At 40.1% G+C, this 27,705-nt stretch overlaps 1 protein-coding gene across 4 annotated transcripts; it reads right to left on the reverse strand.

Moving 5' to 3' along the window:
- Window positions 1-27,214, reverse strand: YWHAZ (tyrosine 3-monooxygenase/tryptophan 5-monooxygenase activation protein zeta). 4 transcript variants are annotated; one of them, XM_008148499.3, is made up of 6 exons: window positions 26,877-27,207; window positions 23,724-24,028; window positions 6,648-6,771; window positions 5,516-5,679; window positions 5,342-5,437; window positions 1-2,028 (listed from the first exon to the last, which is right to left on the reverse strand). In XM_008148499.3, exons 2-6 carry the CDS (start codon window positions 24,015-24,017, stop codon window positions 1,969-1,971), a joined length of 738 nt encoding a protein of 245 aa, XP_008146721.1. In that variant the 5' UTR covers window positions 24,018-24,028; window positions 26,877-27,207; the 3' UTR covers window positions 1-1,968. The 4 variants fall into 4 exon arrangements, with proteins under 4 accessions (XP_008146721.1, XP_054564190.1, XP_054564191.1 ...); XM_054708215.1 differs by lacking the exon at window positions 26,877-27,207 and adding an exon at window positions 26,241-26,310; XM_054708216.1 differs by lacking the exon at window positions 1-2,028 and adding an exon at window positions 4,906-5,250 and having other exon boundaries at window positions 26,877-27,214.
- Window positions 27,215-27,705: the final 491 nt, after the last annotated feature.

Here is a 27,705-nt window from a genome sequence, read left to right on the forward strand (position 1 = left end):
TCCCATCATCAATATTTATTGAGCATTTACAGTGTACTAGGCACAATAGAACATACAAGAAAACATTGTCCCTGCTCTTGAGGAGCTTACATTCTAAAAGAAAAAATACACCTCTTTTAAAATGGTATTTTTATTTGGTGTTTGCAAGGTACTTAGGAAATAGTCTGTAGGGCGAGCTTTGGGTATAACTTAGCCCCATTATTTAAAGAGAGGAAGAAAGATTTGAAAGGCAGCCAATGACAGACCATTCCAGATAGGTAGAGTTTCACAGGGAGATAAAACAAGGAGACATTTGCTGCAGTAAATAGGATGAGGGAAATAGTTTATGGGATGCAAGCAAAGGAAGCAGGGTATCCTTAGACATTGAGTGGAGCCAGAAAGATCATGCGGCCTTTTTTCCAAGTACATGGCCACCAAGTAATAATGGTTGGTGACAGACAGAAGGCTGAAAAAGATAATCCTGTGTGCACCTGACAAATAGAAAGAATAAAGGATCAAAGGTGAAGGCAGGTTGTAAGAGTATCAAGAAATTCTTACAAACAAAAGCAATTTGGAAGCACAAAACTTACAGTTAATGCTACCCAATGTCATGATGGGCCAAGAACATTGTGGCTTCCAAGTTAGAAAATGCCATATACTAAAATTTTAAATGGAACATATTATTTTTTCCAATCAATCCCCACACCTCTGAAAACAAACAAACAAACCCAACACCTTTTTTTCAGGGAGTTTGGGGGGCTGGAAGGATGGGGAGTATGGGACGTGGTTGGGAACAGTAGTTCTGTTAGTAGTATTTTGTTATGATAAACTTTGTATTTAAACTTGGTAAAAGCCCATTAGCTGCCAAGAGGGAATAAGGAATAAATTTCCAAAAATGTACAATTTCCTTTAGAGAAATTTCAGAACCAAAAGACTAATTTACATGAAAAGCTGTAGAGAAGTAGTTGAAAAGTCCATTCATAAAACTTTTATTCCACTTACATGAACTTAATACACGTGTTCTTAACAATTATGCTTAGATTGTTCATGAAAATTTCATAAGACATTAAACAAAGCTAGCCATCATCTCAAGTTATTTCCCTGTTAACTATTTTTACAGCACATGCATGTTAGGCAAGTATCAAAAAAAAAAAAAAAAAAAAAAAAATCACAAAAGCAAAAAAAAAAAAAAAACCTAAAAAAAGTTAAATACATGGGTTTTTTGTTTTACTGCTATGCTTGATATACATGAAGTAATGGATACCAAGCAATTCATTTTACTGCATCTTTACTTGTACATTTGTTCTTAGGTTGCCTAAAACATTTAAATACAAATAAAATGAGTGTAGCAAAAATAATGAAAGCAAACAGCAGGTAACTTTACAAATAATGGAATGTGAACCGTTTCTGCCCTTATCCAGAGTTAATTGGGTCACAACTAAAGGAACACTCTGCAGCTGTAGTCGAAGGTGTGCGCACTGAGACTGAGTATTCCACAGATACACACATGGTTCAACATGGACTACCCATGGGATATCCACTTCTAACACAGCACTCTAAGTGCTCCAAAACTTAAAAGTACCCACAACAACTACACCTGTGACTGGAACCAATTATCCCTTTTATTCCCCACCAGGACAAACCAATATGTAGGCAGTTTTCTTTGCTTAGACATGGAAGCAATTTTAACACTGGCCCTGTGAAGCCACAATGTACCAAAAGTACTATACCAAACATTTATAACTCGTATAAAAATTCCACATCCCCATATTGGCCACCTCAAGATGAAAACGTAACTCCCTAAATGTTAACTGGCTCTACTCCCCTAATATTAAACATAAAAACCACATGGGAAATATAGAAATTCAAATAGAAGTAACATAAACCTGTCATAAATCGTAAACAAAAAACTATTTGTGGGACAGCATGGATGACAAATGGTCTACTGTGTAAATTTTAGAATGAGGCAGACAAAAGTTTGAAGGCCGGTTAATTTTCTCCTCCTTCTCCTGCTTCAGCTTCATCTCCTTGGGTATCCGATGTCCACAACTGGTAAAAGAAGGAAAGATTTTTAGCATGTTTCAGTCTGAAAAAAGTATTAACAGATATGTCTTCAAGTAAAGTCAAATGTAAGAAATTCATGGTTATTCATAGAAAGTAAAGAGAAAGTAGAAGAAATCATAGAAATGCTAAGTATCAATAATTATCAGAATATTAGATTGTCCTGAATAGCTCCAATGGTAGATGGATGTATACATTTAGTGCAACTAAATCAGAATAATCTAATTTGGCTTATGCACAAGGCACTTTCCCCCTTTAAAACTTACACTCCCACTCCAAAGAGAATCCCACACCCCATGAAATTCAAGAGCCAGGATACTAAGTAAAAATACAAATTTAGCTTTTCTAGTATTTTTAGCTTATAAAAACATACCTTTATGAATTTGTTTAATTCAAAATAAATAGCTGAACACAAACCAGCATAGTCAGAACCAAATCTTCTAAGAGGAAAAAATTGAATTGTCCCATAGTGGTAAGAATTATGGATTCTATTAATTTTTTCATCAGTGTTACAGTTTTTCAGCAGATGAAAAAATTATTTCAGGTGCTTGAAATATTAGTAATTTTTTAAAAGTCTTATTACTATGCTATAATTTTAGAAGAGTCACTGACCAGCTGCCTCCTGCATGCCCTAAACTGGGGATCAAGCACACAACCAGAAATCAAACCCTGGTTCATAGGTTGACACTCAACCACTAAGCCACACTAGCTGGGCAGCTTAGTTGGTTGGAGCATTCCATGCACCAAAGGGTGACGGCTGAATTCTCGGTCAGGGTACATATCCAGGTTGAGTTCAATTCCCGGCCAGGGAGTGGTGGGAGAGGCAATCAATTGATGTCTGTCTCCCTCTCTCTTAAAAAAAAAAAAAAAAAAAAAGTGATGACAATACAACATAGTAACTAGGTCTCAGTGTCTACCTTTCCTAATGACAAGTTCTCATCACTTCAAACAGAAAAAATATAAAAAATTATATTAAAATTAGCTAGCAAATTCCACTTTTATCCTATCCTAAATAATAAAAACCCAATATGCTAAGTGTCTGTTCACCTGTTCGGCCGTTCAACCAATCAAAGTGTAATCCTATCTAATAAAAGAGTAATATGCAAATTGACCATCACTCTAACACACAAGAGGGCTGCCCCCATGTGGTCAAAGATGGCTGCCCCATGTGGACACAAGATGACTGCCACAAGATGGCCAGCAGGGGAGGGCAGTTGGGAGGGACCAGGCCTGCAAGGGAGGGCAGTTGTGGGTGATCAGGCTAGCAGGGGAGAGCAGTTGGGAGGGACCAGGCCTGCAGGGGAGGGCAGTTGGGGGGGACCGGGCCTGCAGGGGAGGGCAGTTAGGGGCAATCAGGAAGGCAGGCAGGCAAGCAGTTGGGAGCCAGCAGTCCTGGATTGTGAGAGGGATGTCCAACTGCCCGTTTAGGCCTGATCCCGGCAGTTGGGACATCCCTCAAGGGGTCCCAGACTGGAAAGGGTGCAGACTGGGCTGAGGGACACACACCCCATGCACGAATTTTGTGCACCAGGCCTCTAGTATGCTAATGATACACTAAGGCCGCTCACCCGCTTGCTATGACGTGCACTGACCACCAGGGGCCAGACGCTCCAACTGGTAGGTTAGCTTGCTGCTGGGGTCTGGCTGATTGGGACTGAGCAAGACAGGACAGACATGCCCCGGAACCCTCCTATGGTTCCTTGGCTTGGCCTGCACCCTCTCACAATGCAGGACCCCTGGGGGATGTCAGAGAGCTGGTTTTGGCCCGATCCCACAGGCCAGGCCGAGGGACCCCACTGGTGCACAAACTTCTCGTTTGATATAAAAAAGATTTATTCTGCAAGAAACCGCAGCTTATTCTCTTGATTAAAATAAAAACCTCACAAGTTTGCATGTAGCCCCCTAATTACACTTTCTAAAATAATGTTAAGTGCCTGGCTGATTTGGCTCAGTGGATAGTGTGTCAGCCTGCGTACTGAAGGGTCCCAGGTTCAATTCCAGACAAGGGCACATGCCTGGGTTGCAGGCTGGATCCCCAGTTGGGGGCATGCAGGAGGCAGCCGATCAATGATTCTCTCTCATCATTGATGTTTCTATCCCTGTCTCCCTCTCCTTTCCTCTCTGAAATCAATAAAAATGTATTTAAAAAAATAATAATTTTACGTGTTTAGTAACAATAAGCAAGTACACAAGACTGCTTAAAAAACTCTCTGTGAAGAAATTCAACACTAAAATGTAGAACTGGTTCAGGAAATTAGCAGTGGACTAGAAATGAAATGTATAAAATGATTTAGTCCACAAGAGAAAAGGCCCTAAAGCAAACAAAAACTAGTAGCACTAGTCTATATATAATCTTCCTCCCTAGCTCTTTACCTGGCACACCAGCAGATAGTTGATAATTTTTCACCTAACTTCAAATTTAATATTTATCTGAAGGAGAATGGGAAAACCTATGGGACCAAAGAGACATATTAAAAAATCGCAATATGTAGACTTTATTTGGATCCCAATTCTTAAAAAAAAGAAAAACTTAAAAGAAAAATAGAGACAATGAGAATTTGACACTCCTCCACTACTGAGATATTTAACATAATTAAGAAATTATTGTCAATTTTTTTCAGTGATAATGGCATGTGGGCTTTTTTTTTGGGGGGGGGGGTGTCTGGCATATTCCAAGGATAACCATGACCTTTTAAACTAAGAGACTAGGCAAAATAGATGAAAAGAAAAAAAAAAAAAAAAGGCATCACCCAGGTTAGAATGGAAAATAAAATGGCCTACTTGTTTGAAATGCAAAAATCATGGATTACAAAATTATTTTAACAATAGATATATAACTAATGAAACTCAACTTTTTGTTGTTGTTAATCCTCAAGCTGATGACATTTTCCATTGATGATTATTATTAGAGTGGAAGTGGGGATGGGAGGAGCGAGACTTCGATGTGAGAGACACATTGATTGGTTGCCCCCTGCACACACCCCGACTGGGCCAGGGAATGAACCTGCAACCCAGGTACATGCCCTAGACTAGGAACTGAATCCACAACCCTTTGGTCTGCAGGCTGATGCTTTAACCACTGAGAAACACTGGTGAGGGTGAAACAACATTTTTTTAAGTCTTTGGTTTAATATTTCGGTTTTAACAGTGTTTTTTTCTTCAGTTTTAACAGTGGTTTTCTTCAGTTTTAACAGCAGATAGGATCTTTTCCTTAATATTAAAAAAAAAGGACAGAAATATTCCTTGTAGTAATCTATAAAACAATCTCTTCAACCACATTAACTATTAACTATGTACTTACTGTCAAGTTGTCTCTCAGTAACTGCATTATTAGTGTGCTGTCTTTGTATGACTCTTCACTTAATGTATCAAGTTCAGCAATGGCTTCATCAAAAGCCTATGATTTAAAAAAGTACATTTCAGTGCTCAAATAATAAAGATCACAATATTTCCACATAACAGGTAAAATACATACTGTCTTTGCAAGAGAGCAGGCTTTCTCCGGAGAGTTCAGAATCTCATAATAGAACACAGAGAAGTTAAGGGCCAGACCCAATCTGATAGGATGTGTTGGCTGCATTTCCTTTTTGCTGATTTCAAAAGCTTCTTGGTATGCTTGTTGTGACTGGTCCACAATCCCTGGGTAATAAAACACACAGAAATATATTGATAAAACTTGTACTTCATCTTCATCCCTCAATATCCAACGAAATATCCTATGAAATATCAACTTGTAGCAACCTTAATTGAATGAGGTTCTTTAATTTAAAAAATAAGCTTCTCCTGGGATACCACACTAGCTATTGGTCAATGTCAAGACAAAACCGACTCTAATCATCTCAGTATTATATTTTATTAGTTTACAATGCTCTACAGTTATGCTGTGATCACTATTTCTTAAAACTGAGGAAACACTCCTATGCACAAAATTGGCTTTTCAGCCAGCTGCAATTTTAGAATACCAGTATTAGGCAGTATATATTCTCAGGACTAAAAAAAAAAGAGAGAAAAAAAAAAGTGCATTACTGTCCTTCATTTAATGCTCTAAGCCAGTGGTCGGCAAACAGTGGCTCACGAGCCACATGTGGCTCTTTGGCCCCTTGAGTGTGGCTCTTCCACAAAATACCATGTGCGGGCGCGCACGTACAGTGCAATTGAAACTTCGTGGCCCATGCGCAGAAGTTGGTTTTCGGCCTAGGCGAGTCTATTTTGAAGAAGTGGCATTAGAACAAGGGGCCAAAGAGCCGCATGTGGCTTGCGAGAGGTTTGCCGACCACTGCTCTAAGCAATTAAAAAAATAAAAACAGCCCTAGCTGGTTTGGCTCAGTGGATAGAGCATCAGCCTGTGGACTGAAGGGTCCCATGTTCGATTCCGGTCAAGGGCACATGCCTGGGTTGCGGGCTTGATCCCCATTGGGGGATGTGCAGGAGACAGCCAATCAATGATTCTCTCTCATCATTGATGTTTCTATCTCTCTCTCTCTCCCTTCCTCTCTGAAATCAATGAAGCTATATTTCAAAATAACAAAAACAACAAAAAACTGCTTGCACTTTAGAAAAAGACCACTTCCACAATTTTTTTATACAGGTTGAAAAATACAGCATACCTTTCTTGTCATCCCCAGCAGCAACCTCAGCCAAGTAACGGTAGTAGTCGCCTTTCATTTTCAAATAGAAGACTTTGCTCTCTGCTTGTGAAGCATTGGGGATCAAGAACTTTTCCAAGAGAGACTTGGGGAAGAAAAGAAAGTCATAATAAGAATAAAACATTTACAAAACTGAAGGAACCTGCATTTCTTAAGAGCACACTATAGCCTAAGTTATAAAACTTTAATACAGTCATCGCCAATAATACAATTGTTGAATGCAGTAGGCTCATGAATTTGTGGCTTTAAAAGCAGAATGCTTTAGAAAGCAACTCTTGAAATTTGAAGTTAGTGTACAGTTTATTATTTAAGTTTTATACATTTGAATACCTTCCCCCTCTCCCATAGTGCTATTTACATGCTAAAATAGACTGCATGTTTTAGTGATAGTCCACATTTCAAACAAGCTGGCAAAACTTCCATTTTCAAGGTAGTCATGATAGAATGGGGAAAAAACACATAAGAGATGAATTTTTGGGGACTCTGAAGGAATTATAACTTACGCAGAAACTAATAATGTAATAGAAACTACCAGAGTTCATGACAGAGGAATCAGAACAAAATTAACTTCATTTACAAGAATACACTCAAGTAATACTTCACACAACAGGTAAAAATGTTCAAAGTAAAAGTTTTAGTTTTCCTAACTAAATTAAGAGAGTAGAATTATGAAAATTACAGTTCTGAAGAGTAAACCTTTGATTTTTAGCTAATAAGATACATGAAGTAGGTAATGGCCAAGTTGGCAGTGGGACTAAACTGCACTGTATTATAAAAACAGGAATGAAGGTAACCTAAGTCAACTTGAAATGTCCTCTGTGATTATTAACCAATATTTAAAACCACTGGCCTGGCCCTGGCCCGTGTAGCTTAGTTGGTTGGAGCTTAGTCCTGTACACCAAAAGGTGGCAGGTTTGATCCTTGGTCGGGGGGTGCTTATGGGAGGCAACCGATTGATGTTTTTCTCTCACATCAATGTTTCATCTCTTTCTCTCCCTCTCCCCCCATCCTCTCTCTCTCAAAACAGTGAAAACATACCCTTTGGTATGTTATAATAAAAAAAGAAAACCACTGGCCTGAAACAAAGAGCACTTTGATTAGAATAGCAAAATTGTTACTACACCACACCCAGACCTTCATATTCCAAGATCTCTCAGCTGCAAAAGTGTTTAGCCCTTTGAACAACATGCTCTTTGGAAATGTTCCTCAAACAGCAGAAGATAGTGAGTGGATTTTTTTTCACTTAAGAAGCAAATGACCAGGCCTTTTCAGGTAACGCATTTCTCATTCAACTATGAGACATGGTATACGGCTTTGGAGTCATTCTAGCTTTAAACTGTGACAACTCCACATGTTTAAGGGTAAATTCTATTTCTGATTGGCTAAACTAAAGGTTAGACTATTTAGTATAACTAAAGAAATAGTGTAATGTGATTAACTAGAATTCAAAAACAACCTCAAATTAAACAATTAGAGAAAAGATAAACTTAAAGAAGGCTTCATATACAATTCAATTGTGAACTGCTCTCTGGCTCATTTACATATATCTAAGGTATTAAGATACTAAGACTGTTTTAAAATAAAGGAAGTAGTAATAACTAGGCTCAGCCTTGAAATCAATTCTCTACCTAGGCATTCCTATTTCACATTTTACATTCACTTCTTCTCCAAATACATTTTAAATGACACTGTGCTAGGCACTGAGAATATAATGGTGAGCAAGCAAGGCAGTCTCTAGTTTGTGGAGAAGTGGTCTAGCAGGAAAGACAACTGAAACTAAGAATAACACTGCCTAGTCATGTCCTTCACTTTTCAATTACTTTATCTAACCAACTCGACATATGTACAGATGCAGGCCACAATCGTGCAGTTAGATAATGGTGAATCACTTAAGATGTAAAACGTTAACATAAACATCAGAAAACTTGTATAAGTTATTTAGAAAAATTGCCAATAAATGTTATGAGAATTAGTAATTCACCTCTTTAGTAACTTCTGTATCCCTAAAAAATGTTACTTTACACAAAGATAAACTCATACAGAGAATTTTAAAAATAGTAGGTAAGCACCTCTCCCCCCCAAGGTGAACACTAAATTAGTTATTACATCTGATGAAAACAGTAACAACAAAAATAACTTTAAACTATTAACTGGAACGTAGAAGTAACAGGAAGATTTGATAACAATAGTCAGGCTGCTTATTGGCCTAATGATGGAGCAAAAGGACCAAGTATCAATGGTGGAAATGCTGACTACACTAAGTTGATGGGATTGACGGGGGGGGGGAGAGGATGGGTGTGTGGGGCAGGGGAGAACAGGACTCCACTTTGTCTAACCACTATACTATACATCTGAAACTAATACAAAATAATACTGAGTATAAACTGTAATTGAAAAAAAAATCTAAAAAAACAAAATCAAGAAAGCAAACATCAAATTGCATACATTAAATATGTGCAGTTCTGTCCCTGCCAGTGTTGCTCAGCTGGTTGGGCAACTTCCCATGCACCTAATGGTTGTGGGTTTGATTCCCAATCAAGGCACCTGCCTGAGTTGCAGGCTTGATCCCCCAGTGGGGGGCATGCAGGAGGCAGCCAACTGATGTTTCACTGTCACATCGCTGTTTCTCTCTCTCCCTTTCCCTTCCTCTCTACTTCAAAATCAATTTTAAAAAGTCTTAAAAAATATGTGCAGTTCTTAATATATCTCAGGCATCCTCAAACTACGGCCCGCGGGCCACATGCGGGTGATTTTGCCGTTTTGTTTTTTTACTTCAAAATAAGATATGTGCAGTGTGCATAGGAATTTGTTCATAGTTTTTTTTTAAACTATAGTCCGGCCCTCCAACGATCTGAGGGACAGTGAACTGGCCCCCTGTTTAAAAAGTTTGAGGACCCCTGGTATATCTGTTATCTCAATAAAGCTGTTAAAAAAATAAAAGAAGCCAAGGATAAATGGCATACTTTTGTCTATCAAATCTTCTGATTACATAAAGCTAAGAGAACTATTAAGATTTAAAAAATAAAAAGCAAGAAAGACTGGACTAAAGATTAAATTTAAAGGGACTAACACATTGGTTCAGAAAACTAGTTACGAAAGAACAAAACTGTGGTTGACTGTCTCCAAAGATGGCCTCCACCAATTCCCGTCAACCTGTTCACATATGCCACTCATTCACCTGTCAAGAGGTAACATTTCTTTCCTTTCCCCAGAGTCTAGGCTTATTTTGTTGACTTGCTCAGACCAATAGAATGTGGTGGAAATGACTGCTATTCCAGTTCCGGGCCTAACCCTTGAGGACTGGCAACTTCCCCCACTTTGCTCTCTTGGAGCCCTGGGCCAGCATGGAAAAGTACCCTTCTGGAGAGAAAGGCCATGTCAGCTCCAGTCAGGATAGATGTTAAATGAAGCCACTCAGTTATTTCGCCCTAGCTGAATGCAGAGCAATAAGTGACCTCAGCCAATACAATGTGAAGAACTGGCCAAGAGTCTAGGCAAGCCAAAGAATCACAAGAACATATCATTGTTTTAAGTCACTAAGTTTTGACTGGTTTGTTATACAATAAGCAAATGAAGAAAATAATCATAACATTATTTCAATAATAAACATGACATTTTTGACACCTCAATTAAGCATTTTATATGGATTATTTGATCCTTCCATAACTTTACCTATAAGGTACAAACTACAATGATCCCCATCTTATAAAAGACAATGTAATGTGTTTAAAACCACAGCTAACTTGTGAAGATACAACTCCAACTAGGCAATCTGACCTGTGCACCATGTTACATTTTCTGTTTCAATAGGGTGATGTGTCTACTAAAAAGGCTAATGTGACTCCAAGATATTAATAAAATTAGAAAGTTAAGGAAAATGATTAAGTTTCACACTGGGCTAATGAGAACTAATCTAGAGTATATTGTTATTGTTTTTATAATGTACCAAGACAGGCATTTTCAAACTGGAGAGTTCCTAAGGAAAGCAAGCAAGAATAATGAGGAAACTAGAAACTATCATAAAGACTACATTTATATGAATGGCTCCAGAAGACAAGACTAGTTAAGTTCAGCAAGAGGCAAGATATCTTTTCAATATGCGAAAAATTGTACGAATGGTCCAAGCTTGGAATAGGCCACCCAGTCAGAAAGTGTGTTTCACTCCTTATACAGATTTTAAGGAGAAATGGAATCTCCCTGGGCCCAGGGTTCTCATCTGTAAAAGGGAGATAGTAGTCATACATATAATACACAAAGTGATTGTGAAGATTAAATGAGTTAATATATAGAAAGCATTTAGAACAGAAAAAGAAGTGTTATCAACAGTCCAATCTGAACCAAATTCCTGAACCAACTATTTACTTTCCTGCAAAAAAACTTAGTAACAACAAATGCTCCATGTTTATGGTTTAAAAGTTTTTGGTCCTAAGATCACTTTATACTCATAAATTTTTTTTAGAAAGCTGACAAGATCAAGGTTTTCCAAAATTCTTATTTTTGTTTCAAAGCTTAAATCTTATCATTAATCACAAATACCATTTCTCTTCCTTAAAGTGACATGACAGGATAGCCTGTCTATGATCCTACTCATGTACATTCTTCAAAGATAGGATGCAAATTTCCAGGATATAAAAAGGCCTGAGAGAGATTACCTCTGAGGTGGTGAAATGTCAAGAGAGTTTTAATTTTTTACTTTATATCCTATGTTATATTACTACTATTCAGATGAAGTATAACTTAAAATAATGATTTTGCACCTTTAACTTTTCACATACATATGCATTCTTTTTTAAAAAAATATATTTTATTGATTTTTTACAGAGAGGAAGGGAGAGGGATAGAGAGTTAGAAACATCGATGAGAGAGAAACATCTATCAGCTGCCTCTTGCACACCCCCTACTGGGGATGTGCCCACAACCAAGGTACATGCCCTTGAATGGAATCGAACCTGGGACCCTTTCAGTCTGCAGGCTGACGCTCTATCCACTGAGCCAAACCGGTTTCGGCAACATATGCATTCTTAATCTATTTACTGGCTCCTTAAAGACACATTTTGCACATATTAGGCATTCAAATATTAAGTCCAAGGTTGAATTATAATAGATGTATAATTTGAACTGCTTCATTTAAATATAACAGAAAACTTAGAATAATCTTAAGAGTGTGAGGATGAAAATCTTAGGTCAGCATGCTCAAGACTATCAAGCGTTCATCATCTTACCAAACTTCGAAATAGTTAAGACGAAACATAATACTGAAATTGATACTGTATGTTAATGAAAAATATTCAATATTCTGCTTCTCAGAAGACTTAAGAAATTGCTCAAAGCACATATTCAGAAACAGCAGCCAAAGGAGCAGGCTAGGTACATGCTAATAGGCTTTCAAAATCCTTGGATAAGGCTCCAGGTTTCTACATAATAACCCTGGAGAAGGAAGCTAAGGGAGACAAAACATCCATTAGAGATAGGGTGGGAGGGTAGTTTGAGGCAGCAAAACAGTAAATTTGTTTGCATGTCAGGAGCCTTGGACTTTGGAACTAACTCTATTACCAAGAGGAGTGATAGGAGCAAAATCACAACCTGCACCCTCATCAATCTTCTTTTCACTATAGCATTAATTTCAAAATCCCCATTCCAATTTTATTCCAAGAAACCTTCTCTAATACACTGAACATTTGCCACCCCACCACTTAGATTTTTTTTTTTAAATTCAAGGTCACACCCTGGAGCGTCATCCCATACACCAAAAGGTTGTGGGTTCGATCCAGGTCGGGGTACATATGGAAGGCAACTGATGTGTGAGTGTGTCTCCCTAAAAATCAATAAAAATACATATTCCCAGATGAGGATTAAAAAATAAAATAAAATTCAAGGTCACTTTTTCTTTCTTAATAGGAATCAGAATTTATAGACTAAGGGTCCTCAGATTAAACTCAAAGAAACTACATACTTATTATAGTGTTCATACAGATGCTCCCTAACACAATGGAGTTACACCCTAATAAACCCAATATAAGTTGAAAGATAGAGTTAAGTTCAAAATGCACTTAATATATTTAACCTACCGAAAATCAGTTTAGCCTAGCCTATCAGAACGCAATATCCAAAAAACGTTGGCGATAGTACATCCTGTAGAGTATTGGTTGTTCACTCTCGTGTCCTTGTGCCTGACTGGGAGCTGTGGCTCGCTGCTGCCCAGCATTATTACAGAGTATTGCACATCACTAGCCTGGGAAAAGATCAAAATTCAAAATTCGAAGTGTGGTTTCTACGGAATGCATATCACTTTTACACCACCATGAAGTTAAAAAATCATTAACTAGAACCATTGTTAAGTTTGGGGACTGTCCATACATTTATTTAAAGAATGGTCACTTGCAACTGTGCACTCAAATAACTGGGCTGTGTGCTGTCATTTGGGCTTGCCAATTAGAATATACATAAAAACCAACTAATGAAAAATATATTTCAAAGAAAATTGCAAGTTATGGAGTTGGGATACCTAATGTACTATCTAAATGGTTAAGTAACAAGAATATATCATGTGTCTCCTAATATGATGCACCAAGGAGGGCTCAATATCATTTCCAGGAATTCTTCCCCACTATGTACCATCTGAATTTAATTATGAAGAATCGCCATACATTTAGGGACATTCTACAAAATAACTGGCCAGTACCGTTTTAAAAAGTATCAAAATCGTGAATGGCAAAGACTGAAAAACTGATCCAGAATAAAAGAGAGCAAGGAGATAGGGCAATGAAATGCAAAGTGTGATTCTGGATTGAATTCTGAACCATAATTAAAGTGGTATAATTTGTGAATAAATTCCATAGGTTATATAGCTTATTTTATAAATTAACTCATTAACCTCCATTTAAAATTTTTTAAATTATTTCAAAATGAAAAGTAGTATTAAATTTAATTTTCACAAAGATAAATATACATAAAATGTCATGAGCAATAGTTAATTAATAGCCCTGGAATATCAAAGCAATCAACCACTAATGAGACATTTATGGACTGCAATTTAAAAATATGGCTGAGGTAACAGTCTCCTTTAATTTGACCTCACCAAATATGAGTTGGAAAGACCAAAGCCTCCATAACCCATTCCTGTTTTAGATTGTACTATCATGGCCCCTCTTCCATGAACACAACAGATGAAGAGTAAGTAGTTAGGAAACCGATATTCTTTCATACAAACCATGCATAAAAAATGCTGGTGGTTAAAAGTTGGCAAGAAACACAAGGGGCCTCAACTGTAAATCTTGTTTTCATTCAAGAACCCTAAAATATAGTCTAAAACCGTGTCATGCCTTTTAATTAAAGTCCAGTTATTCTGACAGCCCCTAATCCATCACTCCTAAAACCCATACATCATAGCAGAGTAAATACCTTGTTTTAATTTATAACCATAGGGACAGAAATTATTAGGCTTACAGCATGACCTAATGGAAATCACTGAATTTCTGAGCTTCAGTTTCCTGACCTATAAAAATGAAAAAGCTAGGCTGGATGCTCTTTCAAACCTAAAATTCAATGATTCTATAAAGTTCAACCCTCAACTTATTTTATTATCCAAGTAAGAAACTCAAAAACTGCCCCACAGATGGCATTTTTAATAGCATCCTAAATAGGAAATTTAATTCCAATTCTATTGCACAATTCCCTTGTGCACAAAGAGAAATTTCCCAGAACTTCCACTTTATTTTGTAAAGCCACTGGGCCTTTTATCTTTCTTAGATTTCTTAAAATTCTAAAACAAATGCAAACTAGTATTTTTGTTGCAATAGGGGCCCACCAATTTGGAAATTAGTCTCTTACTCCCCCTTGTGGCTAGAATGGCTTCCTTTCCTTCAACTGTAACCATCCTTCGCTTTCAACCAATTAGAAAAATGCTCCATCAAAATTGCTGAAACTCAGGTGATGTAAAGAACTAATTTAGTGGGTATTGGCAGACATTTTGACTCCAAACTCACCTTCTTGTGCAATGTTTGCATAAGAAAGTAAAGTATTTAATTATTCTCTGAGTGATAAGATCATATAGATATGAAGAAACAGTGCTGCTTAACTTCATCTGCTTAACTTCATAGATGAAATCATAAAAGACTGACCAATCACTTAACTACTGCATTTCCCATTAATAACAGATGGCAGATCTTCATCATTTAACTTTTTAAAAAATCAAACAAGAAATATGATAAAGCCAAGATATATTATCCCTGGTGTTTAAGGAATTTGTTAAAGCCAGTCTAAAATTTCATTATAATTCTCATTTGCTCCTTGGTGTTAGCATTTTTTTTTTTTGTTAGAAACATCATTCTTGATAGTTTTGTAACTTGCACATTGTCTATTATGTATAAACTCCCTAATGGGACTAGATTTTATCAGCCGTTTTTTAAAAAAAGGTTGAAGAGCAGCTCGTCCATATTTGACCAACATGTAGTAGTACTTTCCCTCTTATTCTGTTACTAGAGGCCTGGTGCATGAAAATTTGTGCACTCGGTTGGGGGGGGGGGGGGGTCCCCTCAGTCTGGCCTGCGCCCTCTTGTAGTCTTGGACCCCTTGGGGGATGTCTACCTGCCAGCTTAGGCTCGATCCTGGGGGGATTGGGCCTAAGCTGGAAGTCAGACATCCCTCTGGCAGCCCGGGAGCCCTTGGGGGATATCCGACTACGGCTTAGGCCCACTCCCCTGCGGCTGCCTCTGCGGAAGGCGCGGTGCCAGGACCAGGACCGGGCCGGGCCGGGCCAGCACCGCTGCCTCTCCCGCCACCTCTGCGGGGGGGGGCGGCGGCACCGGGACCACCATGGCTGGTCTGGTGGCACAGGCTCACTGGCCCTGCCCACTGGTCATTCAGGCAGGTCTTTCCACCATCAGGTCTAATTAGCATATTAGCTCCTTATTATATAGGATATTATTTGTGTACATGCCTATTTTCCTCTCTAGGTTGTGAAGATGTTTTTAAAGGATTTTTTTTTAAAAAAATATTTATTTTATTTACTTTTTACAGCACAGGGCCCATAAAATAGGTGATCAATAAATGTTAAAATTAAGTACAGATTTAAACGGTTTATTAAAATTCTTAAATATCAAAATTAATAAATAAGTTACACTGAAGTGATATTGCAAAGGTATAAAAAGAAAGGTATATATTTACTACTTAATATCACCAGGAGTGTGTTAATTCAATAATACTCAAAACATCCTAAACCATTTGCATTTTGAAGTGGAAGATGCAATAACTTGTCCAAAGTCACAAAATGAATTAAAATTTCAAACCCAAAATGTCTCCATAGCCTGTGGTAGGTTTTATCACCCTCTAAAGCAGTACTACACACTCTAGTTTTTTTTTAATTAGTCGTATCCCTGTGACACAATTAACAGTCTGATGATAATCCCCTTTTAATCAGATGAAAACCACCAAAGGTGAAACTGGAAGGAAAAGTCACTACTCTTAACAAAAAGCATGATCACTTTGGGATGTTATATTTCCAAACATGGTAGTAAAATATTCAATAATTTACTGAATTGAGAACTTGCCTGTTCTAAGCATACTACATCCTTCATATATAATACTGTCCTCAACTGTCAACTTTAAAAAGTAATGTGTTTTGGCCCAGCTGGTGTGCTCAGTGGTTAAGTGTTGACCCATGAACCAAGAGGTCTTACTGGTTTGATTCCCAGTCAGGGCACATGCCCAGGATGCAGGCTGGATTCCCAGTAGGGGGTGTGCAAAAGGCTGCCAAATGATGTTTCTTTCTCATTGATGTTTCCATCTCTCCCCCTTCCTCTCTAAAAAATCAATAAAACATATTTTTTAAAAATAATAAAAATAAATAAATATAATAATGTGTTTTGGATAGGATTTTCATCAAGTGTCCCTGGGATGAATGTGGTCCAAGTAGGTCCCTTCTACACCTTTGGCAAAAATTTGAGCTGACAGTTCATAAATCTTGGATCAACAAGAGATATAGGTCTTTCTCAGAAAACATTTGTAATCGCTGAGATGAGAAACATTCAACTCATCACTGGGTTCTCCTTGGTAATATTGCTAATTTAAAAAACTCCTAGATCCCAAAACTTGTTTGCAAGATGGAAATTAACCTCCACTAAAAAATGTTTCTAACTTTTCTAATTATGTCCAAGTCAATTAATAATTCAGGTAAATAGCATTCAAATATATCAAAAATTGAGCACACTGAGTGAATGTACTTATACTACCTTGCCATCCTACCTATGCTAATACCACTGTAAGTATATTTTTATTTGGGGGTGGAGGGAAGAAGGCTCACAACAAATTCTGTCAAAGAAACTCACAAATGTTTATATGTGGAAAGCTTTAGCAATCTAGTCCAATGTAAACAAACACTGCCCATGCCATATAGGATCATACTGATAAACCAGCTATTCTCAGCCATGCTTTGCTGCCTCCAAAATCCACACTATAGCAAAAGAATGTCAATAGCAAGGAATTAGTCGACTCTGCCAAGATATGACTATTTTATAGCATGTTACAACTTATATCACATTATACCTTAACAGAAAATGCAAATCTAATAAATCAATGACAACTGCTACTGTACAGCAATTTTCACAAAGGTATCAGCTGTTCATCATTTCAGGGAATTATTCACTAAAGAACAAATGGAAATTGACCGTTACACAGAAATGTACCTAGTACAATGGGAACTATTGAGATATGATGGCTAAACACACTATTCCTCCCAAGCCTAATTCAAATTTGTACTACCTAAAAAATATTAAGCATATCCTATTCCTTCAGTGTACTTTACAAATTCAATATCAAATGTTAATGATCCTGTTTTCGAGGAGAATGAAGCCATCCTCTACAGTTGAAAACAACTTAAGACATCAAGATTAAAGTAAGTTCTAAGAGTAATAAAGCAGAAACCCTCATGCCATAAAGATGGGAATTAGCTATGGCTTGTGTGGACATTGAGAACACAAACCTAGAGCCAAAGGCTTTGTCTGTAGGGAATTTGGGAGAAGACTGAGCAGATGGGAAAGCAGTTATTTAATGAAAGATAAGAATTAAGAGCTGTATGCAGCATAGAGCATATCAAGCCTGAGTGAATGAGCAACCAGAAGCAGTAAAAGACTTATAATGTAGCTTTTGTCCAATAAATTAGATCATATTTATTCTGACAATATTACTTTCTTACCAATATGCTTTTGAGTGGGAAAGGAAGGGTTGTAGAAGTACTATTGCCCTACAATGGGAATGACAAATAATCATGGTACTGCCCATGGGAGTCTATCATACACATGAGTTATCAACATGAATGTAAAAAGTTGAGAACCAATGATCTAGTCAATACAGCAATAACTTGCAATCAGAAAATGAAGTCCAAGTTGAGTCCAAGATGTCATTTTAATTAAGTCTAGAAAATGTGCTAAAATTAGGTAGTTAGAAAGGACAGGTATTTTCAAAAGGAAGATGAACCCAGGCTTTCAGCATACTGAAATTGACAGCAATTCTAAATCCTCTAAAGAGCAGTGTTTATTTGCAATGTAAAACCAGCATAATGGGAACCAATATGAAACCACAACAAGGATCTCAGGAATTCTAGAAAAGCAAAGCAAAGAACAGAAAACAACATTCTAAAACATTAGAATTTTAATGGACAAGTTTTTTAACTTACTGATCAGAAAACACATTTTGACTTTTAAAAAACTTACTTCACACACACACACACACTTCAATATTAAATGTGCTAAAGAACACCTATTTTGAAATAAAAAACATGCGATCAAATTTATCTCAGTACCCCAATAACATTTAATTCCATATTATAAACGCAGAACTACCTCCTATACTGGGCACTTTATGTGCTAGGACCACTTACCAGATTTGAAAATCGGTATTATATTCATGGGTTAAAAAAAAATAACCCTAAGTCTTTCATAGGTTAAAACCCAAATTCCAAGTAACAACAAAATGCAGTAAATCTTTTATAAAACCTTCACTTAATTTGTTGAAATAACAAAATTTCATTTGAGAGCCTGGCTTACACTAGTTTCTTCATTCCTAGGTAAACACTGATGACCATTACTTGGGCTAAGTGCTTGAGGATAGATTTCCCAGCTCCTCTCTATAACCCCCTCCAGCTTCTATTAACAGTAACATCCTTATTTAAGAGTCTGATGATTTGTTTCCAAAACTATGCCATTATACAGGCTATAACAACATTAAATGCTGTTACTTAAATGCTGTAAGTTGAATGCTTTACAAAGAATACATTTTTAAAAAGGAGAATCACACACAAATCACTTGGGTTGGACAAATAACTAAAGGATTAGAATAAACTACACATTTCTAGGATTTTGAACTGACTACTTATTAAGTATACAAGTTCTCACTCCACCCTGCAAACTCAAATGGCCTTTTAGAAAATTTTACGAAAGACATACTTATGAGGTGGCTTAGCAAATTATTTCCAAACTATATATCTATACATATTCAAAGAACAGGTCTTTAAAAATGGGCTTACAATGTCTTTCTCTTTTTTGGGTAGATTAAAAGTTGAATCATTATTTCAAAAATGTCCTTGTTCTTTATATACTTGAGTCATTAGTCAAGTTTTTCACTCTAATTCCAATTTCTAATCCTTAAACTCTTCCTCCTAGTTCACTTTGAACTACCTTCACAGCCCATCTAATAATCACCAAGCATTTCCAGGTCATCTGCACCTCTCGCTAGAACAGGTCGGAAGAACACTAACACATTAAGCGCCCAGCCTGTTTTGTCTTCCAGACGGAAAGTACAGTCAGTCACCGGTGACTGACATGGTGCTTAACGTGTTAAGTACTAGATGCCCGATGCACGAAATTCGTGCAAGAGTAGGCCTTCCTTCCCCTGGCTGCTGGCATCAGCTTCCCTCTGACACCCGGGACCCGGGCTTCCCTTGCAGCCAGAAGGTCATCTGGTCTAATTAGGAGTTATTACGCTTTTATTATTATAAATTGTTACACTGAAAAAAAGGATAACCAACTTGTTGGTTCTTCTTCCCCTTCCCACCAATAGCAAACATCTACCTTTCCATTCTCATTCCTTTATTTTCTTTCATTTCCACTTCCTATACCTCAGACTTCTCAACTGTACAAAACACACCAGTGGAATACTTAGTAATTACTGTGAAAATGCTTTAGTCACAAAGGTAAGTCTAACACTACAGCATTCTTTTGAGAAGCCCTTAATCCAACAAATGAGCTAATGATTTTTGGCTTACAACTCCATACAGTAGTTTTTAAAGTCCAAGATACATTTTAATATATCCAGACTAGGAAGGTCCTAAAAGCTGCCTGGTTCCCTAGCTTGTTCCTGCTTAATGGTAGTTCTGTGGGCTGGAGGTAAAAACAATTGTCCAGCAACATCTTAAAACGGCCTGGGCAAATAAAAACGCAGAGAAGCATGATAAAATGGGAATCACCATTACTATTACTCAACTATTGTTGCTGAATATTAAAATATCAGACTATTTTACTGCTTCACCTCCTAGAAAGGAGATCTCCGGAAACCATTCTTTGCCTTATATTGGTTTTAATTTTTAAATGAAATTTTGAAAACTTGTTGGCCAGTAATGAACCCTCTGCCCCAGAAAGTTTTTTAAGGCTTCTACGATCTTTTAAATCTCATGCTTGGATTTGAGTTAAGAGACCCCTATACTATTATAGGCAGGCTCATATTGCTGTCACTGCTTTTAAACAAAATCCCCAACCTGAGATAAACAGGGCCAAGAAGGTAGTCAAGGGCTTTCTTTACCTGATTATTATTCTCCACAACAATCCTATGGGGGGGGGGGGGGTGGATATTAGTTGCATTTAATTGAGTTCAGTTTTCTCAGAGGACTGAGGGATTTACTTAGGCCAAGAAGCTATTACATGGTAAAAGATTGGTCTGACTCAAAATATGGAACTCTTTTTACACCACTAAATTCTTCTTTGTGAATCAGGTTTCCTAATATGTCTTTCCTCATTTTGTTTTTCATCTCATCAGTCAAGACAAAACTACCCAAACTTTGGCTTTTTTTGTGTGGATTTATGCAGAAAAGCTATTAGGGATCACTAGTTTAAGTTCCTCCCCTACTACCAAGACTCCCCCCAATCGGTCTATGATCTGGCAGGAAAGGCAGATTGCATTAGTTCACATAATGCAATTTCAAATTAACAATGCAAAAGAACCCCAAGTTCTTTTACAAGAAGAAAAGTCCATGCTGGAAGAATATGCCAGTGACCATTTCTCCCAGTAATGTTCTTCAACTCTTGTACAAAGTAACATAGTTCCTACTTTGTCTGCTTAGTATATTAAACACTTGACAAATGCACATGAACAGAATGGTAGTAACCATTAATAACGGACTAAAGAGTTCTTCATTTCAGAAAAACTTAAAACTCTGGAGATTAGCTCCTTTTTATGGGAAGAAAGAGGATATTTTCTTAGCTAGGTGCTCAACAGTACAATGAACTCTGGTTCATCACTGACACTATCAGCCAATAACATTAATTCTGAAAGAGGATTTACCTGCTTATTTTTCTCATATATAAATAAATAAGTTCAGAAAAAGTGAGTAATACAATAATTGATTATATGTAAGATTTTAAAATATAATTAAAGCAGCCCTGGCCCGTGTGGCTCAGTTGGTTGAGCATTGTTCTGTGCACCAAAAGGTTGCCAATTGCATTCCTGGTTAGGGCACATGCCGGGGGGTTTTGGGTTCAATCCCCAGGAAGGGGGCATGCAGTATATAATTAAAGCACATTTTTACTAAACATCAAGTTCATCAGTTCAAAGATGTTTTTTTTTCTGGGAGAAATATCGGTTCTGCTATATTTTATTATTCCATTTTACTAGAAAGGGGGCAAGAATTTTATGTGTTTCCAGAGTCAACATTACCTGTCAAGAAGTCTGCTTGTAAAAACCCACATTATCTGTAAATATCAAATTTTCCTAAGTTGAAAAATTAGCAGTGCTGCTGACCTAGTTCTACTACCCTCTTTTCCAAAAGAAGCCCTTTGCTCATTTACTTAAAAGTTTGAGTGTCTCTACTATAGGTGAGGAGGCACGAGCTATACAAAGATCACTTAAGAGTTTTTCTCATGAAAAGACCAGGGCTGGAAGCAAAAGCTTGTTTAGCATTTTCAGAGCCTTTTGTATGGTAAAGGAATTAAACTTTCCTTTATCTAAACTTTCAAAGCGCAAATTTCAGTTAAACTTGGGGAGAAGTCAGTGCTATTCTGAAGAATAAGGGTAGTGACCAGTACCAAAGCCTCTTAATCTCACCAACAAAGAGCTATTTAGAAATTGTCTTATTCTCACCCACTGATCCTATGCAATACTTTTCTTGATAAGGAAACTAAAGGAAAACATAATTAAAACTGCTACAGGCTTTTCCTAGGAAAATCCTCACACCGACAAGAGCTTTTTATACTTTCAGTGTGGAAAATATGCAAATACCTAGGTACCTGGAATAGCAAATAAGCTTGTTAGAAGGTAAATGTTACCACATCCCCCTTTAATCCTAAACTGACTTGTTTTAAGGGAAATTATAACTTGTAACAAACCCTTTGAAACCAAAATAAAAATGACTTAATCTAGCAGATGTAATAATCGGAGGAAAACCACCAGAATGAACAAAATTCAGTAACATGTACACAGGTACTAACTAGTTAGTAGTAAAGAGAGCAAGGGAGAGAATGCCCAACACATTTTTTATTATAGAAAACCATGATTATTATTAAATTTTAAATATTATTACCTTTGCAATAAGATAAATCAATCATAAGAAAAGCATTGTCATTTAGCCTTGATAAATCATGGAATTTTCTCATCTCAGAAATGACAGCTATCAATGTAAAGATTTCAAATAAAAGCAATAAAAAATGCACCCAAGGCAGATACCATATGAGCCCATGTTAATTAAGATAAAAAATATTGTTCTTTAAAAAGACCATTTGAGAAAAGTACTCATAATTTAGGAAGTGAAGCTATTCCATTAGCAACTAAAGACTAGTATAAAATCATAATACCATCACAACTTTAACAAAAGCCTAGTGTTCATTATAGTAGTTCTTCCATGAATAAGATACAAATAGTAAGTACTGCATCTGGATTTCCATACTGAGTCCCAGATTCAGTAACCTGTCCCGAGAAATTGAGATCCGACATCTCTCTATATACCAGAGCCCTACCATACTGAGAGCCAATGTGTAACCTAAAGTCCTGCTATATAAGGGTAATCATTTAGTAAAACCACTTTAACCTTTTATTGTGGTTTGGAATTCAAAGTTGAATTCCAACACAAATTCAGCAAGAGGCAAAACCAACTGAAGCTAGTGTTTTCTGCATGGCTGACTCATATTAACATTATGGTGGCCAACCCAGGGAAGGGTAGGTAATATGTCTACATTGAGTCTACTATTACATATCTTTTATATAAAAACAAGATATGTAGCCCTGGCCAAGTGGCTCAGTTGGTTAGAGCATCGTCCCATAGAGCCAAAGGTTGTGGGTTCAATTTCTGGTCAGAGCACATACCTAGGTTTGGAGTTCAATCCCCAGTGGGGGCATGTACAGGAGGCAACCAATCCATGTTTCTCTATCACATATATGTTCCCCCCTCTCTCTCTCTAATAAAAAAAAATATCCTCTGGTGAGAATTAAACAAACACCAAGATATGTAAAGCTATTATGTCCACATGTACATTTTTTAAAATTAGCTCTAGAAATACTACAAATATTCCAACCATAACTGAAATGGTAATACTAGTCAACTTTTCAATTAGTGAAAAAAACACTACCACAGTCTATTTTATAGTCTCTCTGGAGGGACTGAAATTATTGCATTTATTTTATGCAAACTTAACTACACTTGTTTTAACATCTTTTAGTGTGACACTCAGAAGACTTCAAATTTAGAACACTCCATTTTTAAAAGAAAAAAATTAACAGTGTCATAATCGATAGGAACCCTATAGTACAGTGAGGCTAGAGTGAATGTTTGATTCTCACCAGTACATCATTGCAGATATCTCTTAGCTCGGTCTCAATTTTTTCTCTGTATTCTCGAGCCATCTGCTGTTTTTTCTCAGCACCTTCTGTCTTTTGCTCAATACTTGAGACGACCCTCCAAGATGACCTACGGGCTCCTACAACATTTTTATAAGCAACTGAGAGAAGATTCCTCTCCTCATTGGATAATTCAGCTCCTTGCTCAGTTACAGACTTCATGCAGGCTGCCATGTCATCATATCGCTCAGCCTGCTCGGCCAGTTTGGCCTTCTGCACCAGCTCATTTTTATCCATGACTGGATGTTCTGCAGAAAGAAAAAAAAAAAAGAGAGAGAAGCATTTAGATGTTTTTTTCCATCAAAATTATACCTTTTGTTTTAAAAAATAATCTGTACTTAACACCTCAAATTTAACTGACTATGGAAGATTAATTGCCTGTGGAAGATTCTTCACTGGAGGAATTTAATGCAGACACCCACACCACACATACTGATCAAAATAGAAAAATAAAAAATGGCACACAAAGGGAAATTTAAAGCCATTAACATCAGTTCAGCAAAATTAAAATTACCGTATTTTTGTTCAGAAGATCCTAATTTCACGTAAGATCAAAGCACAGAGGCCACCTTAAAAACCAACCCTTATCTTGGCCAAAATTTCAACTCCAGTCTCCAATATCACTAAAGTAATCAAAAATTAAGCAGCTTTTCTTTAGTGAAAACACTGCCTATGAAGAACAATACATTTCTCCTACTTATCAGTTTAATGTGTAATTCATGTCTTTTTACTTTCATAATAGTAATTTCTTTTCAGGAGGTTTTAAGTTTAAATTTTAGTTGGTATTACTCCTACCTCAGAATAGCTAATCTCAGAATGACCATTTTCTGGAAGAAATGACCAAGTTGCTTGTTTTAGTATATTTTAAATACAAAACAATCAATAACTGATCCTAAAGTCTCATTTAGCTGTACCTTGTTATATGCATATATGCTTAAAAAAATATATACCCACGAGTCCTCAAACTTCCACTCTTACTGTGAACACTAAAATTTACATATTAAGTGCTTCCAGGGTGACCAGGGCTTCTGATGTCATTGTTCCAGTTTAAATATAGAATTACTTCATTCTGTTTCTAGTAGTCAAAATTAATTATCACTTAAGCTGCCCTTACCATGACTTCCCATCTAATTCTTTCTCATTTTAAAGCTCCCTAGCCTTTTCAATTTACACTCGTTACACTTTTCCTTAAAGAAGTCCTTTTGAAAAGTGCCAAAACACAAAAAGATACTAAAACATAGTGATCCCACAGAAGAAATGATTTTAGATAAAATTGTACGGTCCGAAGTACAATTATTAAAAGCCACTGTCACTCACTATGGGAACTGATTCCCCAATACCGTATTTTTATCTTCCCAGGAAAATCCTACAATACTTAAAAATTAAGTAAAATAGGGAACAGGTCCCCAGTATTCATACAAGTAATCAGCTTGGATGCAAGGTATAGAGGTTCAATTTGAAAACTATTTAAAACTGGTGATCGCATAACCCCTTCACCCCCACCCACGTTTCTCGAAATCACGAATTTCCCCCCCCTAGGAACTCAAAAACGCTCTCAGACGAATGCTGCTTCTAGCGAAGGATGACCTAAAACCCGCCTAGAGGTTTCTCTCCCCAGCCGCTCGGTACAAGGGGAAGTGGGCCGGGCTCCTCCCAGAATCACTAGTGCTCCGGCGCCTCGCCGCACCCATTTAACCCTTAACCGACGCAAAACGTCCAGTGGGGTGAACGGAAAACCGGCGGACCGTGGCCTCACCGCGCAAACCCGCGGGGTCCGCGCTCTCTGCAACCTCCCCCTCCGTGGCTCCGCCCAAGCTGGTGCCTCCGCACAAGTCCCCGACTCTCCCTTTGTCATGGCGGATCTGTGTCAAGGAGCCCAACCTACTGCCGAGTGTTAATTTCCCCCGCCGGAGCAGGAGGGAGGGGCGGCGCCCTCGCCCTCGCCCTCGCCCGGGTACCGGGGAGCCGCCGCCCACCCCGGGGGCAGAGGCCACCAGGCCGACGCCGCCCGCAGCGGCAGGACCGCGGCCCGCCGGCCCCGGACACACCCCACTCTCCCACCGGCGTCCCCTGCGCCACCCGACACCGCGGGGCTCCCTCCGGTCGGTGGGGCCCGACAGCTGCGGCCGGTGGGGGAGGGGGCAGGAGCCACACCCAGGCGGCCCGGCCACCGCCGGCTGTTACGCTCCGGCTTCCCCGCCCCGCAGAGCAGGGGACCCTCCAGCGCCAGCCCGCCCGAGGCCCGGTAGGCGAGCGAGGAGGGCCGCCCGCCGTCCTGCCCATCCTCCCCCCCCTACCTGGCCTCCGAGCCCCCATCCGCCAGAAGAAAGGGCCAGTCCCATCCCCCACCCCGGAATATTCGAGGGCCCCCCCCCCCCTCGGAACCCAGGAAATTCGGCTCTAGGTGTCAGGCGAGCCCCAGCCGGGGCCCGCTCACCCCCGCTCGACGCGCGGCCTCACCTCGTCTACCTGGCGGGCGCCCCCGGGCGGCCTCAGCTCGGGACCCGGTCCCCAGGCCCGGCCCAGCCGCCGCCCGGGTGGGGGAGGGCGGGGTGCCGCCGCCGCCGCCGCAGCGCGGGGCGCAGAGACTGCGCCGAGGGGCGGGCGGGGGGCAAGGGCGGGAGGCCGGGGAGGGGGCGGCCTCACCTGCGCCACTGCAACACGCTGCGCCTCCCGGCGGAAGGGGGAGCGGGCGCGAGGGGGAAGGGACTCCGGAGGCCCGGGGCGGCGGGGGGAACGGATCGCGGCTGGGGGTGCCTCCGCCACCCCGGGAGCAGCGGCCGGGCAGGTCCCCGGGGACCTCGCGTGTAGGCGCCTTTCCCACCCCCCCCGGAAGGGACCCAGGAACGGGCGCCGATCGGGGCCGAGGCGCCGATCCGGAAGCGAGTAGCCCGAGGCAGCCGCTCGCCGCCCGCCCGAGTCCAGCGGAAGGAAAGCCGCCGCCCGTCTCCGCCTGGAGACTCCGCCTCAGCCCAGCGCCGCTGCCTCCGCGCGAGCGGGGCCGAGGGGATGGTGGAGCGGGGCGGGTCCCCGCGCTCTCCGCAGAGGGTCCGGGGCCCGAGGCGTGGGGCGAGGGCACGGCGGCCGGTCCCTTACCTGTGGCCGGAGTGGGTGGCGGCGGGCGGGCGGACGGACGGGGACTCAGCAGTCTCTGGGCGGCAGCGCGGCGAGGCTGAGACTCTGTCCCTAGATCTCGCTGCTCACAGGCTACAGCCGCTCCGCAGACACGGGGTTTCCTCCAATCACCAGCCCCGGCAGCAGGGGCACCACACGCACGATGACGTCAAACGCTGCTATGGCAACCGTTGATTGGTGCCCACAGTCCTGGGGGCCCAGCGCAACCGCCGCTCCCCGCGCTAGAGGGCGAGCCGAGGAGCACGGGTCCTCGCCCGCTTCCAGCCCTCCTTCCACCCTGCTCAGCCTCCGACTTCTCCAGCCCCAAGTGCGCCGGGGCAGGGCACTCCTCCCCCCGCTGCCCCACCACTTCCCCCCCTAATTCGTCTTCCCCTCGAGCCCCAGCAGCCTCCGCCGGCTCACTGAGTCTCAACCTGCGAGAAGGAAACTTCTCCCCACCCCCACCCCAGCTTCCCGGGCCGGCCTGCGCCTGCGCCAGTCACTCGCTCTCGAAGGGGCTCTGGTTCAGCAACATCCGGGACCTTTCGCATCCCCCAACCCCCCCCCTCCCCACGGCCTGGCCCGCCCAGCCCTCGGTGCTTCGCGACGGTAACTGACCCCCAGGACGTCCCCCGGGGGTTGGATAACGAGTGGCTCCGCAGCTGGGCATTATGATCGGGACTTGGGGAGGGGGGTGGGTGCCAGGGTGCGGTCCTGTCCAGGGAGGGAGGGGCCATGTGGCAAGCTCTCTCCCCCCCCCCCCCCCCCCCCCCCCCCCGGCCCGCTGCTGCCCGCGCCCCTCCCCGCGCCG

Source organism: Eptesicus fuscus, chromosome 19 (assembly GCF_027574615.1).
Source record: "Eptesicus fuscus isolate TK198812 chromosome 19, DD_ASM_mEF_20220401, whole genome shotgun sequence".
Classification (NCBI taxonomy): Eukaryota; Metazoa; Chordata; class Mammalia; order Chiroptera; family Vespertilionidae; genus Eptesicus; species Eptesicus fuscus.